Consider the following 17458-nt stretch of genomic DNA (forward strand, 5'->3'; position numbering starts at 1 on the left):
CACTCTGATCTGATACTGCAGGACTCAGAGCCAACTAATTATGCTACTTTGAATGTGCCACATGCAATGAACACCATCTTTCCTGCTAATATCACAGAAGGTACAGCACAATCAAAATTCAATGAAGATGTCCTAGCAAAATGGTTTGATGGACACGTACATGATTTCCAGTAAGCTCTGAAATCACAAGCATAGGGTACAGCTTTTTTCCCCTCAAACATCAGCTTGAAAATCCAAAATCTGTCTGGACAAGTTTTAATGAAAATCACTGCAACAATAACTCTCCATTAACTACATGCCTATCAGTCAGTCCCCAGCTCATGAAGATTATACACTGAATACCGTTGTAAAAAGATGTGCAGTAGTCACATATCTTCAACAGAAGCACGTAGTCTTGACGGTTCATCCATCACTCTACCATGCTCTGATGGAGCTAAGAATACTGTGCCAGAATGTAAAGTTTCCACATTTAGGAGGCCTACACATATCAATTAACTTCCTAAAAGTGCTGGGACAGCATACAAAGGATTCTGAATTGTCAAGTGTGTGGACTGAAAGTGGAATTTTATGTAGATGAACAATAAAGCATTGCTGGTAAAAAAATATACAAAAGCCACTTATGCACAAAAGATCACTTTACGGGCAATGTGGCAATTCATATTACCACAACTTCTGAGTGATCTACAGCAACATGACAAGAAACTTAAAGAAAAGCTCCTGGATTTTGCAAAATCTGATGCTGCAGAAGATTACTATAACCTAGTGTCTATTCTGTCATCAGCAAGTTTATGTGACCAGATGGTATGGTATGGTGCTGAGTAACACAACCAACCATCCCAATTTTTCATACTTGTGACAGTACCTAGGTATGGGGTATATCCTCTTACCCTTCACCTGAGCTCAATGGGATGGAATTTGGGAGTTTCATCTGTGTGCTTTCAACAAAAACAAAAACAAAACAAAACAAAAAAGCTTCCATTCTTTCATTGATATGACTGCACAAATTAGGCTTGATGGGAATCTGTGGAGTAAGCAGAATTGAACCAGCTCCCTCTGGAGGTATTTGAAGAGTTCCATGCAGGCAACTGTGTTGTGAAACGTTCAAATCACAGATTCAATCAGATAGATCAGGACCACTACCAAGAATGGCTCGATGCCACTGTTAAAAGAGGAGGCTGAATTATAGGCATCACAAGAACAGCCTCAGCACTCAGCAGATGGGCTCTCCTATAACCTGCATGCCCAAATTTCAGCCCAAACCAAAAAACTGTTCCGTCTTGGACTTGATCAAATGACTTGCGATTAATCCACAAGAGCACGAAGACAATGCGATCATGTTGATGAAAATAAAGTGTTAAAAACATTTTAAAGATTCAAATTATTCACTAGTGAGCCAGCCTCCAATACACTGCAAAACATTGCAATGAAGGATTGGTCCACAGAAGCAATTCAGGAAGACCTGTCAAGTGCAGAAATATTTAGCCAGGAGCAACTGAATACCTTTGTTCATGAAAGGCTCATAGGCAAGTTATGTAATTTGCGCAAGAACAGATAAGGAAAACAATTTTTAGTTTATTTTATAAATTAAATTTTATAATTTACAAATTTTAAATTAAAAAGAAACATCTAGCATAAAATAAGACTGAAAAATTATTTAACATCTAATTAGCGTAGATGAATGATCTAATAGAGGTAAGATTTTCCATTAGCAAATGTAATAGTTAAAGACTATATCATATGGAGTTTTATATCACCTGCTTACAACCTGCTTATATTCACTTACTTACAACCTTTGGAAAATTTCTTGGGGTCAAAGCTATCCATTTTAGTCCTAGCAAAGAGATGAATATTTCCAGAAATATGTGAAAATCCTTTCGACCATTTACGAGTTAAATAAGATAAGCACCAAGAACTATATTAGAGTTGGTCACTTTGTCAAACGCTTAAGTATTTGTTGCCATTTTGTATCCCAAAAATGGCATGTCTTAAATACTTCACATTTGTTGTATTGTGCTGACCTCAATGAGGCTGACCCCTTTGGATATTTTTGGGGAATGCGTGCTAGTTTAATATTCTAGTTACGGGATATATTTTGTTATAGTTTGAGAAGTCTGTAGTTTGCAAAAGCCACAAATCTTAATGTATGGTGTTAAAAGTCAATAGCCACAGGTTTCAAACTTCTTAAACTCCAGCTCCCAGGCCACATCCCATATGTGGAACCGTGCTGTCAGGGCTTCTTCTGCCAGCAGCTGCCTCTACAACTCCATATGAATTGCTTTCACAACACAGAGGTGGGCTTTCACTGGGTGCAGGGCAAAGGGCAACCAGGAAGCAGCTTATCCTGCCCCTCGTATGTTTAAAGGCAGATCCATATGCAGAAATTAAATGTGTTCCATGGTTTATACAATGAATTCAGCAGGAAGGGAAAAGAATAGCTCAAGATAAGTCACGCCTCAGCAAAACACTTCAGGGTTAAAAGACAATTCCAGGACCAGAAAAGGGTCATGAACAGGAAAGAAAAACAACTGTAGTAGGATTTAAAAAAGAACACTCTTTATTCAGGAGAGCCAGACAGACACACAACACTCTGCTGGGGATGTCTGAAGAAGTTAGGCCTGCGTTGGGTACTGTCATGGGATGGTAAGACTTTAGATAAGACATGCGTGTAGGCAGTTTCTCTAATGCTTTGATCTGGCTGATAAATAAACAATACTTTGGTTTTAAGAAGGTTGTTGTGTCACTGTATACCACTGATCACAGACTCCTGAAGGGAAGAACCACAGGTGCTACAACTCATTTGGACCTGTAGGAAAGAACATTTGATATACAGGTACTGTAGCCCACGGCCCAGTCTCAGAGAGAAAATTGTCAAATTCCTCTCCAACATAGGTAAAATCACAAGGCCTGGAAACTTGGGGTTGGGGGGAGGGAGAAGGGGAAGGAAAAGATGCACTCAGATCGACCACAGAGGGGACAGTGGAGCAGTATTCCTGTAACCATGATGCTGGTCACAGCTAGGGAATAACTTGAGGACACAATCCTTGGTGGGCTAAATAGCAAAGGAGCTGTGAGAGGACCTTACAGTTGCAGTGCAGAGATCTTCAAAATTTCAATATTGCCAGGGACTAGGGAAAAAAATATTTTTAAGTCAGTCAGTCAGCTTTCAAATGATGGCTGTAACAAGCCTACTAACAGCATTGGAATATAAGAGATATTCTTGGCAGAGTTAAATCAATGGGCATGGAACAGGTTACTGTTCAGAAGCATGAAGTAAATGCAATTTACTTCATAGTTTTCAGTTTACTCAATAGCTTTAAAAAAAAAGGTGATTGAGATTGTTCCCATGACCACATAACTGGTTCAGAAAGGGATACGATTACTTTAAATATGTATGTATATAAAATGTTTTCTATATTTCAAAATACATTATAAATGGACCTGACAAAAATAATTTACTACCTGCTGGAAAAAGAATGAATTAGAATTAGATCATAAAGTCTCTTTTTATAAATTTAAGAGCCAAATCAAATACCATAAATGTCCTCATGAAATCCTAAAGGAAAAAAGCAAAATAATAAATTTAAAATATCTTACATGAGAAGAACTACTTAATAAGTAGATGTTGGGATACAGAAATATTTCACCAACTTTCCAGAGAGATAGCTATGTAAACAAAGTTTACCTCTAAGAATTCGGCATTCACTTTGAATTCTGGAGCTGGAAGTTCTTGTTTAATAGCAGCTTGCTTTTTTTCTTCGATACATTTAAAAAGGTGTTTAACAGCACGTGATATAATGCCCTGTTCCTCTTCTGTTATGTTGACATCAAATCCTGTTCCCATGGTGTATGTTTTGCCAGCGCCTGTCTGAATTTAAGAAGTAGCATATATTAAAGGCACAAAATCGCACACAATCTTGCATCATGTCAAAAGGGACAATAAAGTTGCTGCTGAACACTACCATTATATGAAAGGTAGGCACTTCTGTTAAGTCACAGCTCTTACTAATTGCTTTACAAAGATACCAGACACACAGTAAGATAATAGAAGCATTTCTAAAAATGGAGATAAAGTAGAAGCTATATCAATTCTACAGCAGATACACTACTTTGATTTCTTTAAAAAGATTTTCTTTAGGATTGAAATGCTTGTGAAAAGTGCTTGATTGACTATGTTGGAAATCAAAATCCTCCGCTTATCCACAGAACAGGTACAGCACAAACAGTGGCAGTTCAAACTTCTCCTATGGTACTGACAAAATGCTTCAACCCTCATCTCCAAAACAAAGTGGATAGTGCCCATTTCCAAGCCCATTTAGTCATTTCTGTTGAGAGTGCCAACTAATGTGTCATTAAAGCCAATTGTGCTAGCACTATTTTCAATTGTCTACCCGGAATGTCCGGGTTCCAGTAACACAGACACAGGTAACTAACCGCTTTCATGTTCTCTCCACAGGTACCAATGCGGAGAGTGGACCAGATGATATGTCTGGGGGGAGAAAGCGGAAGGAGACTCCGCTGGTTGGGAGGCATGAGATGCGATGTCCTGAGGTTGGGGGTTCCACGACCACCACTCCCAAGAGGAGAAGGCGGGTGGTGGTGGTCGGGGACTCTCTCCTCCGGGGGACTGAGTCATCTATCTGCCGCCCTGACCGGGAAAACCGAGAAGTCTGCTGCTTGCCAGGGGCTAAGATTCGTGATGTGACGGAGAGACTGCCGAGACTCATCAAGCCCTCGGATCGCTACCCCTTCCTGCTTCTCCAAGTGGGTACCAATGATACTGCCAAGAATGACCTTGAGCGGATCACTGCGGACTATGTGGCTCTGGGAAGAAGGATAAAGGAGTTGGAGGCGCAAGTGGTGTTCTCGTCCATCCTCCCCGTGGAAGGAAAAGGCCTGGGTAGGGACCGTCGAATCGTGGAGGTCAACGAATGGCTACGCAGGTGGTGTCGGAGAGAAGGCTTTGGATTCTTTGACCATGGGATGGTGTTCCATGAAGGAGGAGTGCTGGGCAGAGACGGGCTCCATCTTACGAAGAGAGGGAAGAACATCTTTGCCAGCAGGCTGGCTAACCTAGTGAGGAGGGCTTTAAACTAGGTTCACCGGGGGAAGGAGACCAAAGCCCTGAGGTAAGTGGGAAAGCGGGATACCGGGAGGAAGCACAGGCAGGAAGGTCTGTGAGGGGAGGGCTCCTGCCTCATACTGGGAATGAGGGGCGATCAACAGGTTATCTCAAGTGCTTATATACAAATGCACAAAGCCTTGGAAACAAGCAGGGAGAACTGGAGGTCCTGGTGATGTCAAGGAATTATGACGTGATTGGAATAACAGAGACTTGGTGGGATAACTCACATGACTGGAGTACAGTCATGGATGGTTATAAACTGTTCAGGAAGGACAGGCAGGGCAGAAAAGGTGGAGGAGTAGCACTGTATGTAAGGGAGCAGTATGACTGCTCAGAGCTCCGGTACGAAACTGTGGAAAAACCTGAGTGTCTCTGGATTAAGTTTAGAAGTGTGTGCAACAAGAGTGATGTCATGGTGGGAGTCTGCTATAGACCACCGGACCAGGGGGATGAGGTGGATGAGGCTTTCTTCCGGCAACTCACGGAAGCTACTAGATCGCATGCCCTGATTCTCATGGGTGACTTTAATTTTCCTGATATCTGCTGGGAGAGCAATACAGCGGTGCATAGACAATCCAGGAAGTTTTTGGAAAGCGTAGGGGACAATTTCCTGGTGCAAGTGCTAGGGGAGCCAACTAGGGGGAGCGCTTTTCTTGACCTGCTGCTCACAAACCGGGTAGAATTAGTGGGGGAAGCAAAAGTGGATGGGAATCTGGGAGGCAGTGACCATGAGTTGGTTGAGTTCAGGATCCTGACGCAGGGAAGAAAGGTAAGCAGCAGGATACGGACCCTGGACTTCAGGAAAGCAGACTTTGACTCCCTCAGGGAACAGATGGCCAGGATCCCCTGGGGGACTAACATGAAAGGGAAGGGAGTCCAGGAGAGCTGGCTGTATTTCAAGGAATCCCTGTTGAGGTTACAGGGACAAACCATCCCGATGAGTCGAAAGAATAGTAAATATGGCAGGCGACCAGCTTGGCTTAATGGTGAAATCCTAGCGGATCTTAAACATAAAAACGAAGCTTACAAGAAGTGGAAGCTTGGACATATGACCAGGGAAGAGTATAAAAATATTGCTCGGGCATGTAGGAAAGATATCAGGAGGGCCAAATCGCACCTGGAGCTGCAGCTAGCAAGAGATGTCAAGAGTAACAAGAAGGGTTTCTTCAGGTATGTTGGCAACAAGAAGAAAGCCAAGGAAAGTGTGGGCCCCTTACTGAATGAGGGAGGCAAGCTAGTGACAGAGGATGTGGAAAAAGCTAATGTACTCAATGCTTTTTTTGCCTCTGTTTTCACTAACAAGGTCAGCTCCCAGACTGCTGTGCTGGGCAACACAAAATGGGGAAGAGATGGCCAGCCCTCTGTAGAGATAGAGGTGGTTAGGGACTATTTAGAAAAGCTGGACGTGCACAAGTCCATGGGGCCGGACGAATTGCATCCGAGAGTGCTGAAGGAATTGGCGGCTGTGATTGCAGAGCCCTTGGCCATTATCTTTGAAAACTCGTGGCGAACGGGGGAAGTCCCGGATGACTGGAAAAAGGCTAATGTAGTGCCCATCTTTAAAAAAGGGAAGAAGGAGGATCCTGGGAACTACAGGCCGGTCAGCCTCACCTCAGTCCCTGGAAAAATCATGGAGCAGGTCCTCAAAGAATCAATCCTGAAGCACTTAGAGGAGAGGAAAGTGATCAGGAACAGTCAGCATGGATTCACCAAGGGAAGGTCATGCCTGACTAATCTAATCGCCTTTTATGATGAGATTACTGGTTCTGTGGATGAAGGGAAAGCAGTGGATGTATTGTTTCTTGACTTTAGCAAAGCTTTTGACGCGGTCTCCCACAGCATTCTTGTCAGCAAGTTAAGGAAGTATGGGCTGGATGAATGCACTATAAGGTGGGTAGAAAGCTGGCTAGATTGTCGGGCTCAACGGGTAGTGATCAATGGCTCCATGTCTAGTTGGCAGCCGGTGTCAAGTGGAGTGCCCCAGGGGTCGGTCCTGGGGCCCGTTTTGTTCAATATCTTCATAAATGATCTGGAGGATGGTGTGGATTGCACTCTCAGCAAATTTGCGGATGATACTAAACTGGGAGGAGTGGTAGATACGCTGGAGGGGAGGGATAGGATACAGAAGGACCTAGACAAATTGGAGGATTGGGCCAAAAGAAATCTAATGAGGTTCAATAAGGATAAATGCAGGGTCCTGCACTTAGGATGGAAGAATCCAATGCACCGCTACAGACTAGGGACCGAATGGCTCGGCAGCAGTTCTGCGGAAAAGGACCTAGGGGTGACAGTGGACGAGAAGCTGGATATGAGTCAGCAGTGTGCCCTTGTTGCCAAGAAGGCCAATGGCATTTTGGGTTGTATAAGTAGGGGCATAGCGAGCAGATCGAGGGACGTGATCGTTCCCCTCTATTCGACACTGGTGAGGCCTCATCTGGAGTACTGTGTCCAGTTTTGGGCCCCACACTACAGGAAGGATGTGGATAAATTGGAAAGAGTACAACGAAGGGCAACGAAAATGATTAGGGGTCTAGAGCACATGACTTATGAGGAGAGGCTGAGGGAGCTGGGATTGTTTAGTCTGCAGAAGAGAAGAATGAGGGGGGATTTGATAGCTGCTTTCAACTACCTGAAAGGGGGTTTCAAAGAGGATGGCTCTAGACTGTTCTCAATGGTAGCAGATGACAGAACGAGGAGTAATGGTCTCAAGTTGCAATGGGGGAGGTTTAGATTGGATATTAGGAAAAACTTTTTCACTAAGAGGGTGGTGAAACACTGGAATGCGTTACCTAGGGAGGTGGTAGAATCTCCTTCCTTAGAGGTTTTTAAGGTCAGGCTTGACAAAGCCCTAGCTGGGATGATTTAACTGGGACTTGGTCCTGCTTTGAGCAGGGGGTTGGACTAGATGACCTTCTGGGGTCCCTTCCAACCCTGATATTCTATGATTCTATGATTCTACCTTGGTTATTATATGGCTCTCATTGTGGTATCAGCTTCTCACATTCATTATTTTATTTATCATCAAAGTATCTTTTGAGGTAGGAAAATACTATTAACCCCATTTTACTGATGAGGAATTGAAACACAGAAAGACTTGGCTGTGACTTTACTAAGAAAAAAATGTGTGTTTTCAACTTTGAGGTAAAATCCTAGCGAAGACAAGGCAGTTTGTAGTTTTCACACGAGTTAGCAGGTTGAATTAAAGGGTATGCCTGCACTTGCAGCTGGAGGTGTAAATTCCAGCTTGAGAAGACATATCCACGCTAGCTCTAAGCAAGCTAGCATGATAAAAATAGCATAACCAAGGCAGTGCAAGGGGCTAGCGGCTTGTCCGAGAAAATAGGTTCTTACTTGGGGTGGCTAGCTCCTCCCACCACTCAGGCCAACAGGACTACACTCTACTTTTAGCATGCCAGCTTGATCGGTGCTAGCATGGGTATGTTTTCTCAAAGCAAGAGTTTAGATCTCTGGCTTGAACTGCAGACATACCCAAAGACTATGGAGGTTTAACTCACCCTGCTAACTCATGTGAAACTATAATCTGCCTTGTCTTCACTAGGATTTTATCTCAAGTTAACTAAATGGAGTTAAGAACACACCTTTTGTTCTGAATGAAGACAAGTTCTAAGCAGAAGTCTAAACCCAGCTCTCCTGAGACCAGTGCCTTCACTTGATTTCAAATCAATAGGGGGCTGCTAGCATATTGTTTCCTGCAAGAGCTTCACGGCTTTGGAATTTGTTCCCCAAACTTTGTTTGAAATAGCCCACATCCGATAGCCTTCAGGACATATTGCAAAGCACATTTTCCCCCCAGGCATCTGAAAATACAGGGGGAAAGGAAAGGTGTGTAACAGCTCAGGTAATGGTGTGGAACAGCTCAAGAAGGAGGAGGGAAAGGGCTCTGGTTTACTGGTGGTAGGTTATATTAAATTGTACTGCTGCACTTAAGATATATTTTTAAGTTACATGACAGGCACCTAGAGCATATGGATTCATGGCCTTTTTAGCACTTCTATAAATTCAAATATATGATGTATATTTATCTACACTGCATTTGAACTGGCATCCTTCAGGTCAAAGGCTCTATATAAACCTTCTATATAGTATGCCTTACAAAATGCTTTTTAAAACAAACAGGTTCACACATTTTAAAACGTTACTAAAACTGTAGTTACTGGAAATTTCTTGCATTTGCTCATAAACAAATATTTAAAATTAAATTGCAAGGCTTACTTGGCCATAAGCAAAAACAGTGGCGTTATATCCTTCAAAGCATCCTTCAATCAGTTTTTCTACACATTGATCATAGATCTCCTCTTGCTGCGAGTCAATGTTGAACACATAATCAAAAGTGAAGGCCTTATCTTTTCCCAGGAACACCTGAGGTTCACCAGGTGTGACAGATGTGCAAATATGGCATCCTTCAATCTTCTCTTTGGCTAGCTGTGGTCTGATTCTATTATTTAAGAAAAAAAACACAATATACACAAACCAAAGATTAGAAATCCCCCTTGTTAGAAATAGTATCAAAGGAGCAATGCAAATAAGAAATAATTAAGACTATTTCGCTTCTTTTAGAAATGACCATATAAGCAAAGAATATTCTCATTTTTCATAAGACTAAGAGTATGTCTAGACTGCAGTCACTGGGATGATTGCTGCTCAAGTCGACCTACCCTTAATCTAACTAGCTTGGTTCCTGGAGCAGTGAAGCTGCAGCAGCAGAAGCTTCAGCACAGACTGTACCTATGTGCCTGAAACGCTGGGCAATTACTTGTGGGACTAGTCCACTCAGAAGCTCACGTTACCATGGCTTCACTGTTCCAGGACCCAAACTAGTTAGATTAAATTTAGCTCGAGTAGGTCAATTCCAGCTGCAATCACATCTAGTGACTGCAGTCTAGACATTCCATAGACAACTTGAAAAGCTTTTTAGCGAACTTTAATCTTCTGCTGGTGGCTAACAGAGCCCCACTGATGCGAGCCTCCCTCCCAAACATGTTTTGTTTGGATACTTATGAGAAGTTTACCCTGACTCAAACCTCTTTGAGGTTCACTTATCACTACAAGTGTGACCTTTTATTAAAAGCACAGCTTGTTGTTGTTATGGGAGAGCAAAATATAGAAACATGTAAGCCTCCCAGTTAGAATACTGAGTAATGACATGCTTGTTACATACAAGGGTAATACAATAGTACATAGCTCTTGGCATGCAGTGTGACAAAACACCATACAGTCAGAGTCTACCTTCAGTTACTTTAAACCCAGAATACCCAGTTCACTTCAATGAAGTTACTCTGGATTTACACAAGAATGAAACTCTGAGCACAATCCTGGCACTCTGCTTGCATGGGATATATTCTTAGTGTGTAAACCTTTCAACCTGTATTTCAAACTAGAGTAACTTTCCATTGAAATTCAAATGTTGCAGCCTGATTGAAACTTTTGATCCTTCACACAGACCACAGAGTAACCTGAATAAAAATCTGAACTATTTGTATCCTGTGCAGGTTAAACTGATTATTTTTCTGCAAGCAACTACTTTCAAACAAGTGACGTACAGGATAGTCAAAAATACTTTTTGGCACTTTAGTTATGAAGGTTTTATTGCATCACACTGCATGACAATTTATAGAATAGCTGTAATTTACTTATAATATTTTCTGAAAGTTAATCCCTATTCAGGAAACTCATAAACAACACATCAGGAAGTCTCTCTCTCGTGAACATTTCCTCTAGTATGTGGTGGAAACTAAATAAACCTTTGAAAACTATCTTCAAAGGAACTATTACATAAAAAGTAACATACAGACAACCTCTCAGTCAAAATAAATATTCTACAACTTGAACATTTGCATACAAGCATGTTTAGCTTGTAAATACAGGTCTTCATTTCACTGAATTCTGTAAATGATTTGCCTTTCTAGCGCGTACACACACTCTCTCTCTCTCTCTCTCAGGAATCTCCATGAACAAGATTTTATATTACTGTAATTTGGAATGCTAAATAAAAACCATGGAGTTACTGAAAGCTTTGAGAGCACCATCTAAAAAAACAGCTGGATTAGAGTAGATGTGTCCATTGGTATCAAAACTGAAGAGAGAATGAATAGAGTCTTTACCTACACCTAAACTAACAACAGCCTCTTTATAATTTTATGGATGTACAAAGAAAACATGAACATTTCTTATTTTATTTCAAGTTAGAAATTCAGGAATTGCCTTTCCTGAAAAACTCTGAACAACTGGAGAATTACAGAAACCATGACTTCACAATGTCAATCATGTGAAATCTGATTGACAGGGAAATGATTTTTAGTTGGACTCTTTAAAAATTCTTCAGTTTGTTTGTTCTGCCAGCATCTATTTAACTCAAATACCTAACAGTCTCCTGGAGGACAAATTCTGTTTAAGACTCAAAACCCTGGTCTTGCAATTAATGCAGTGTTTCCCAAATGTAGTAGCACAGGGGTGGCGTGAAGGACAAGTCAGGAGAAGCAGACAGACCTCTCAACAGTTCTCCAGGTTCTATGCTTTTCATTTTCAAAAAGAGCCTCTAACTTTTATGACAGTGAAGCAAGTATGATCAATGCAAAGATGCCTGCCTGCGTTTCCAGAGAGTCTGAAATAACAGCTCTGGGGTGTGAACAGCCCCATTAGTTGCAGTGGGTTCTAACTCAGTGACAATACTTTAAATGTCAACATGCTTAACTATTTCACTGCTTATCAAAGCTATGTAAAAAACAGAAGTATCATACTATGAATATCTACTTGAGTCGGGGCAGCGCTGGGCGGGAGGGAGACTTGTGGGAACTATAGTAACCCCCAAAATTGCCTTAGCACCCCATAGCCACTCCTCCCAGCACAAAGATCAAACATTACTCAGAAGTAAGGGTAGCATGGTATGGTATTGCCACCCTTACTTCTCTGCTGCTGCTGGTGACGCCGGTGCTGCCTTCAAAGCTGGAAGGCCAGAGAGTGGCAGCTGCTAGCCAAGCCCCCAGCTCTGAAGGCACTGCTGCCACCAGCAGCAGCGTAGAACTGCAAAAATAAGGGTGGCACATGCCCACAAGATGTTTAGCAATCCCCCCCCAATTTTCTGTCTAGCCCAATTCGGGAGGGAAGGGGTCACCAACCAGGAAGAGGCTGGCACCACCTCTGGCACCATCATTCTCCAAAGTAGAGGAGGTATATAGGACTAGCCAACAGAAGAGGTGCAAAAGATGTTTAAGGTAAAATGAGCAGGCGCACAGCAATATATGGCAGGTCTAATGGAAGCAGGATGTGGTTCAACTGATTTTGTTTTACTAAAGGGGAGCTGAACTTTAAAAAACATGGCTGGACTTTACAAAAACAAGAAAAGCCATTTACAATGCACACTTTACTTCTCTACAGAGGAAAAAGAACAGTAAACTATCTAAATTCTTACATGCCACAGCAGTAAGACTACAACAGTGGTACTCTTAACTCACCCAACAATATGGTTAATCTATCCAACCACACACTTAGCCCAGAAGAAGAGTTTGTCCTATTCTGGGAACTCTCTTTCTGCCCCACCACCCCCATGCACATGATACAGTTCTGCAGTGATCTGGAAGCCCACTTTCACCATCTCCAACTCAAAGAATATTTTCAACACACCACTGAACAGAGCACTGACCCACAGGAACCCTCCTACCAATATACAAGAAGAATTCTGCGTGGACTCCTCCTGACAGTCAAAATGACAGACTGGACTTCTACATAGAATGCTTCCATAGACGTGCACAGGCTGAAATTGTGAACAAAAACCATCACTTGCCCCATAACCTCAGCTGTACAGAATGCAATGCCATCCACAGAAACAACTCAGACATCATAAATCAAAGGAGCTGACAAAGGAGGTGCTGTAGTCATCACAAATAGGTTGGATTATGAACAGGAGGCTGCCAGGCAACTCTCCAACACCACATTCTACAGGCCACTATCCTATGATCCCACTGAGGAATACCAAAAGAAACTACATCATCTGCTCAAGAAACTTCCGGCTACAGCATGGGAGCAAATCTACACAGACACACCCCTAGAGCCCAGACCAGGAGTATTCTATCTGCTACCCAAGATCCATAAACCTGGAAATCCTGGATGCCCCATTATCTCAGGCATTGGCACTCTTACAGCAAGATTATCTGGCTATTTGGACTATCTCCTCAGACCCTACACTACCTGCACTCCTAGATATCTTCGAGACACCACCGACTTTCTGAGAAAACTACAATGCATTGGTGATCATCCTTAAAACACCATCCTGGCCACCATAGATGTAGAAGCTCTTTATACCAATATTCCACACAAGGATGGACTACAAGCTGTCAGGAACAGTATCCCTGATGAGGCCACGGCACACCTGGTGGCTGAGCTTTGTAACTTTGTCCTCACCCACAACCATTTCAAATTTGAATTTCAAATTCAAACTTATACCTTCAAGTCAGTGGCACTGCTTTGGGTACCCGCATGGCTCCACAGTATGCCAAAAATTTTATGGCTGACTTAGAGCAACGCTTCCTCAGTTCTCGTCCCCTAGCTCCCCTCCTCTACTTATGCTTTATTGATGACATCATATGGACCCACGGGAAGGAGGCCCTTGCAGAATTCCACCTGGATTTCAACAATTTCCACCCCACCATCAACCTCAGCCTGGACCAGTCCACACAAGAGATCCACTTCCTGGACACTACAGTGCTAATAAGCGATGGTCACATAAACACCACCCTATATCGGAAACCTACTGACCGCCATTCCTACCTACATGCCTCTAGCTTTCATCCAGATCATACCACACGATCCATGGTCTACAGCCAAGCCCTAAGATACAACCGTATTTGCTCCAGTCCCAGAGACAAACACCCACAAGATCTTTATCAAGCATTCTTAAAACTACAATACCCACCTGGGGAAGTGAGGAAACAGATTGACAGAGTCAGACGGGTACCAAGAAGTCACCTACTACAGGACAGACCCAACAAGGAAAATATCAGAACACCACTGGCCATCACATACAGGCCGCAGCTAAAAACTCTCCAGCACATCATCAACAATCTGCAACCTATTGTTGAAAATGATACCTCACTCTCACTGACCGTGGGAGGCAGGTCAGTCCTCGCTTAAAGACAGCCCCCCAACCTGAAGCAAACACACACCACACCACAGAAACACTAACCCAGGAACCAATCCCTGTAACAAACCCGTTCCCTACTCTCTCCCCATATCTACTCTAGCGACACCATCATAGGACCCAACCACATCAGCCACACCCTCAGGGGCTCATTCACCTACACATCTACTAACGTGATATATTCCATCACGTTCCAGCAATGCCCTTTTGCCATGTACATTGGCCAAACCACACAGTCTCTATGTAAAAATAAATAGACACAAATCAGACATCAGGAATGGCAACATACAAAAGCCAGTAGGAAAACACTTCAATCTCCCTGGACATTCAATAACCGATTTAAAAGTAGCCATTTGCAACAAAAAAACTTCAAAAGCAGACTTCAAAGAGAAACTGCAGAGCTACAATTCATTTGCATTAACACCATTAATTTGGGCTTGAATAGGGACTGGGAGTGGCTGGCTCACTATAAAATTGATTTTCCCTCTCTTGGTATTGACACCTCCTCATCAATTATTGAGAGTGGACCACATCCACCCTGATTGAATTGGCCTTGTCATCATTGGTTCTCCACTTGTAAAGTAACTCCCTTCTCTTCATGTGCCAGTATATTTATGCCTGTATCTATAATTTTCACTCCATGCATCTGAAGAAGTGGTTTTTCACTCATGAAACCTTATGCCCAAATAAGTCTGTTAGTCTTTAAAGTGCTACCGGACTCCTCATTGTTTTTAAAAAAGTTTGAGAGCCAAGAACCAAGAAAGCATCCCTGGTCCTCTAGTAAAGCAAAGACCAAAACTGACTTTTTTTGATGCTTCCAAGACAAAAGCCATAAATAAAACAAAAAAAAGGCAATTCAATCCTTTATTTATGGATCACATAGGACAAAAAATGCACAATTCCATTTGCAGATCACCTTTAAGGCTGATTTATTGAAACCCTGGCTGATGAAGATTGAAGACTTGTGTTCTTCCAACTATTGTAAAAACACTAAGAAATGTGAATATTTCATTTAAGTATTTTTTTTTTTTACTTTCTATCTCTGGTACAACCCTACAACGTTATCATACATTTTTATTAACATGCATCTTTATTTTGGATTTCTTTCACCATATAAACTAAACAAACTTGTACACCTGAAAAATGAATGTAATTTATAATGACATATTATTTTCCTTGCTCAGTAGCTAGACATAAAAACTTGAATTATAATGAAAAGTATCCATTAAGCCTAAGGTACAGTAACTGTCTGGAGCTTTATTACACACAGTACTTACAGGATGGATGTTAAATGTAAACATCAGAGCAACAGTTTTAAAGTCAGTCCACAGAAAAGGGCCATGGAAATTCTACACAGAGCAATTCTAGCAATTAAATCTCTATCAAACAATTTAGCACATCATCAAAATATGTTTTGCTCTTATTAGAGCCAACATCACAGTAAGCATACTAGTGACAACCATCAGAAGCTATTGTGGAGACCAACAGAGCAAGAGTAAACAAGTGTAAAAATAGTAAGTAGCTTGTCATTGGCTCAAACAGTTCCACTGTGTTATAACATGGCATCTAAATGGAGAGTGGTGACGACAAGAGGAAGAGGAGTGGGGAAAGAATTTGCTACTGGGGGCTTGTAAGAAAATGAAGGAACTGATGAATGAGAAAGGAGACGTATGAGAGAATGTACACAGCACATGCAGGTATATGCAATAACAAGAATGCATTTATGAAGGTATTCTATTCACGGGGAAGGGGGCTCCCTACATAGCTTATGCATGCTCTGAAGAAACTTTCTGTGCTGTCACGGAGATAAGAGTGAGGTCAGGCTCTTTCAAAGCCTGACCTCCAAATGCATATGCAAATAGGAGATCTTCATTGCACTCCTCTCTCCTAGCAACATAGCTAGGAATTACACTAACAGTCAGAACTTCTACTGTAAATTACAATCCAAAGATGTGTCACAAGTGCAATTAGGGTCCAACGGTGAGCTGGGAACAACAGACGTCGAACAGTCTGGATTCGATACACGAATAGGGAGCACCTCATCTTTAACCTGATTTCAGCCCTTTAAGAACGGTGTGCGACAGGAATTGATTTACATGAACTTTTTAACTACCCAGAATTCTAGTCAACTGCAGTGGATGGTTCAACATCTCCCCAGTCCCCATTTAGCCAAAATGCTTCTTTGTCATTGATGGTAGCATAACAATTCTTGCAATTCATAATCATGGTGTCCTCTTTAATGCCTCTCTCTTGCCACAACCAAATCCTTACTAAATCGAGCACTTTTTCCTCTAAAAATCTTAATTTGATCCATTCTCTCTATCACACTGCTAGTAACTTCACCCCTCCAGTGTGGCAACATTTATGTTGGCTTCCACCTTCCCCATAAATCTGCCAAGCTATTTCTGCCAAGTCTATCTTACTTTACCACCCAAAATCTGACCACATTTCCACTTTGTCTTATACAGTAGAGATCTGGCTGAGGACCGTTAATGTTGATTTTCAATACGTTTTGGAACACAAGAAAAGTTCCAGAAGACTGACTTATGTTGTGACAATATTTTAAAAGGGTAAATAGGATGATACAGGTAATCATAAACCTGCCAGCTGACAACAATCACAGGCAATATAATGGAGCAGCTGATATGGGACTCAATTAATAAAGAATTAAAAAGGGTGATATAATTAATGCCAATCAACACGGTTTTATGAAAAACCGATTCTGTCACATTTACTTGTAATCTCATCAAAAACAGATATCAAGTTTGGTTAATAAAGATAATAGTGGTGATGCAATATACTTTGACTTCTATAAGGTATTTGACTTAGTACAACATGACATTTTGATTAAAAAACTAGAATGATACAAAATTAACTTGGCACACATTCAATGGATTAAAAGGTGGCTAACTGATAGGTCTCAAAATGTAATTGTAAATGGGGAATCATCATTGAGTCAGTGTGTTTCTAGAAGGGCCCCACAGGGACCAGAACTTGGCCCTACACTATTTAACATTTTTATTAATGACCTGGAAGAAAATGTAAAATAAAAACTGATGAAGTCTGCAAATGACACAAAAATTGGGGAGTAGTAAATAATGAACAGGGCAGGTCACCAATATGGAGCAATATGAATCTCTTACTAAACCAGATACAAGCAAACAATATGTATTTTAATATGC

General features: G+C 41.7%; 1 protein-coding gene across 14 annotated transcripts in view; it reads right to left on the reverse strand.

Annotated features, from left to right (window-relative positions):
* Positions 1–17458, reverse strand: part of KIF21A (kinesin family member 21A) — a 184673-nt gene that overhangs the window by 107099 nt on the left and 60116 nt on the right. For all 14 annotated transcript variants that reach the window (XM_043496647.1, XM_043496633.1, XM_038406479.2 and 11 more), the window contains exons 2-3: positions 9356–9578; positions 3683–3865 (exon numbers count right to left, since the gene is read on the reverse strand). In XM_043496647.1, coding sequence (XP_043352582.1) covers positions 3683–3865; positions 9356–9578 — 406 coding nt within the window. The remainder of the gene's footprint in view (positions 1–3682; positions 3866–9355; positions 9579–17458) is intronic.

The sequence above is a fragment of the Dermochelys coriacea genome, chromosome 1 (genome assembly GCF_009764565.3).
Source record: "Dermochelys coriacea isolate rDerCor1 chromosome 1, rDerCor1.pri.v4, whole genome shotgun sequence".
Classification (NCBI taxonomy): domain Eukaryota; kingdom Metazoa; phylum Chordata; order Testudines; family Dermochelyidae; genus Dermochelys; species Dermochelys coriacea.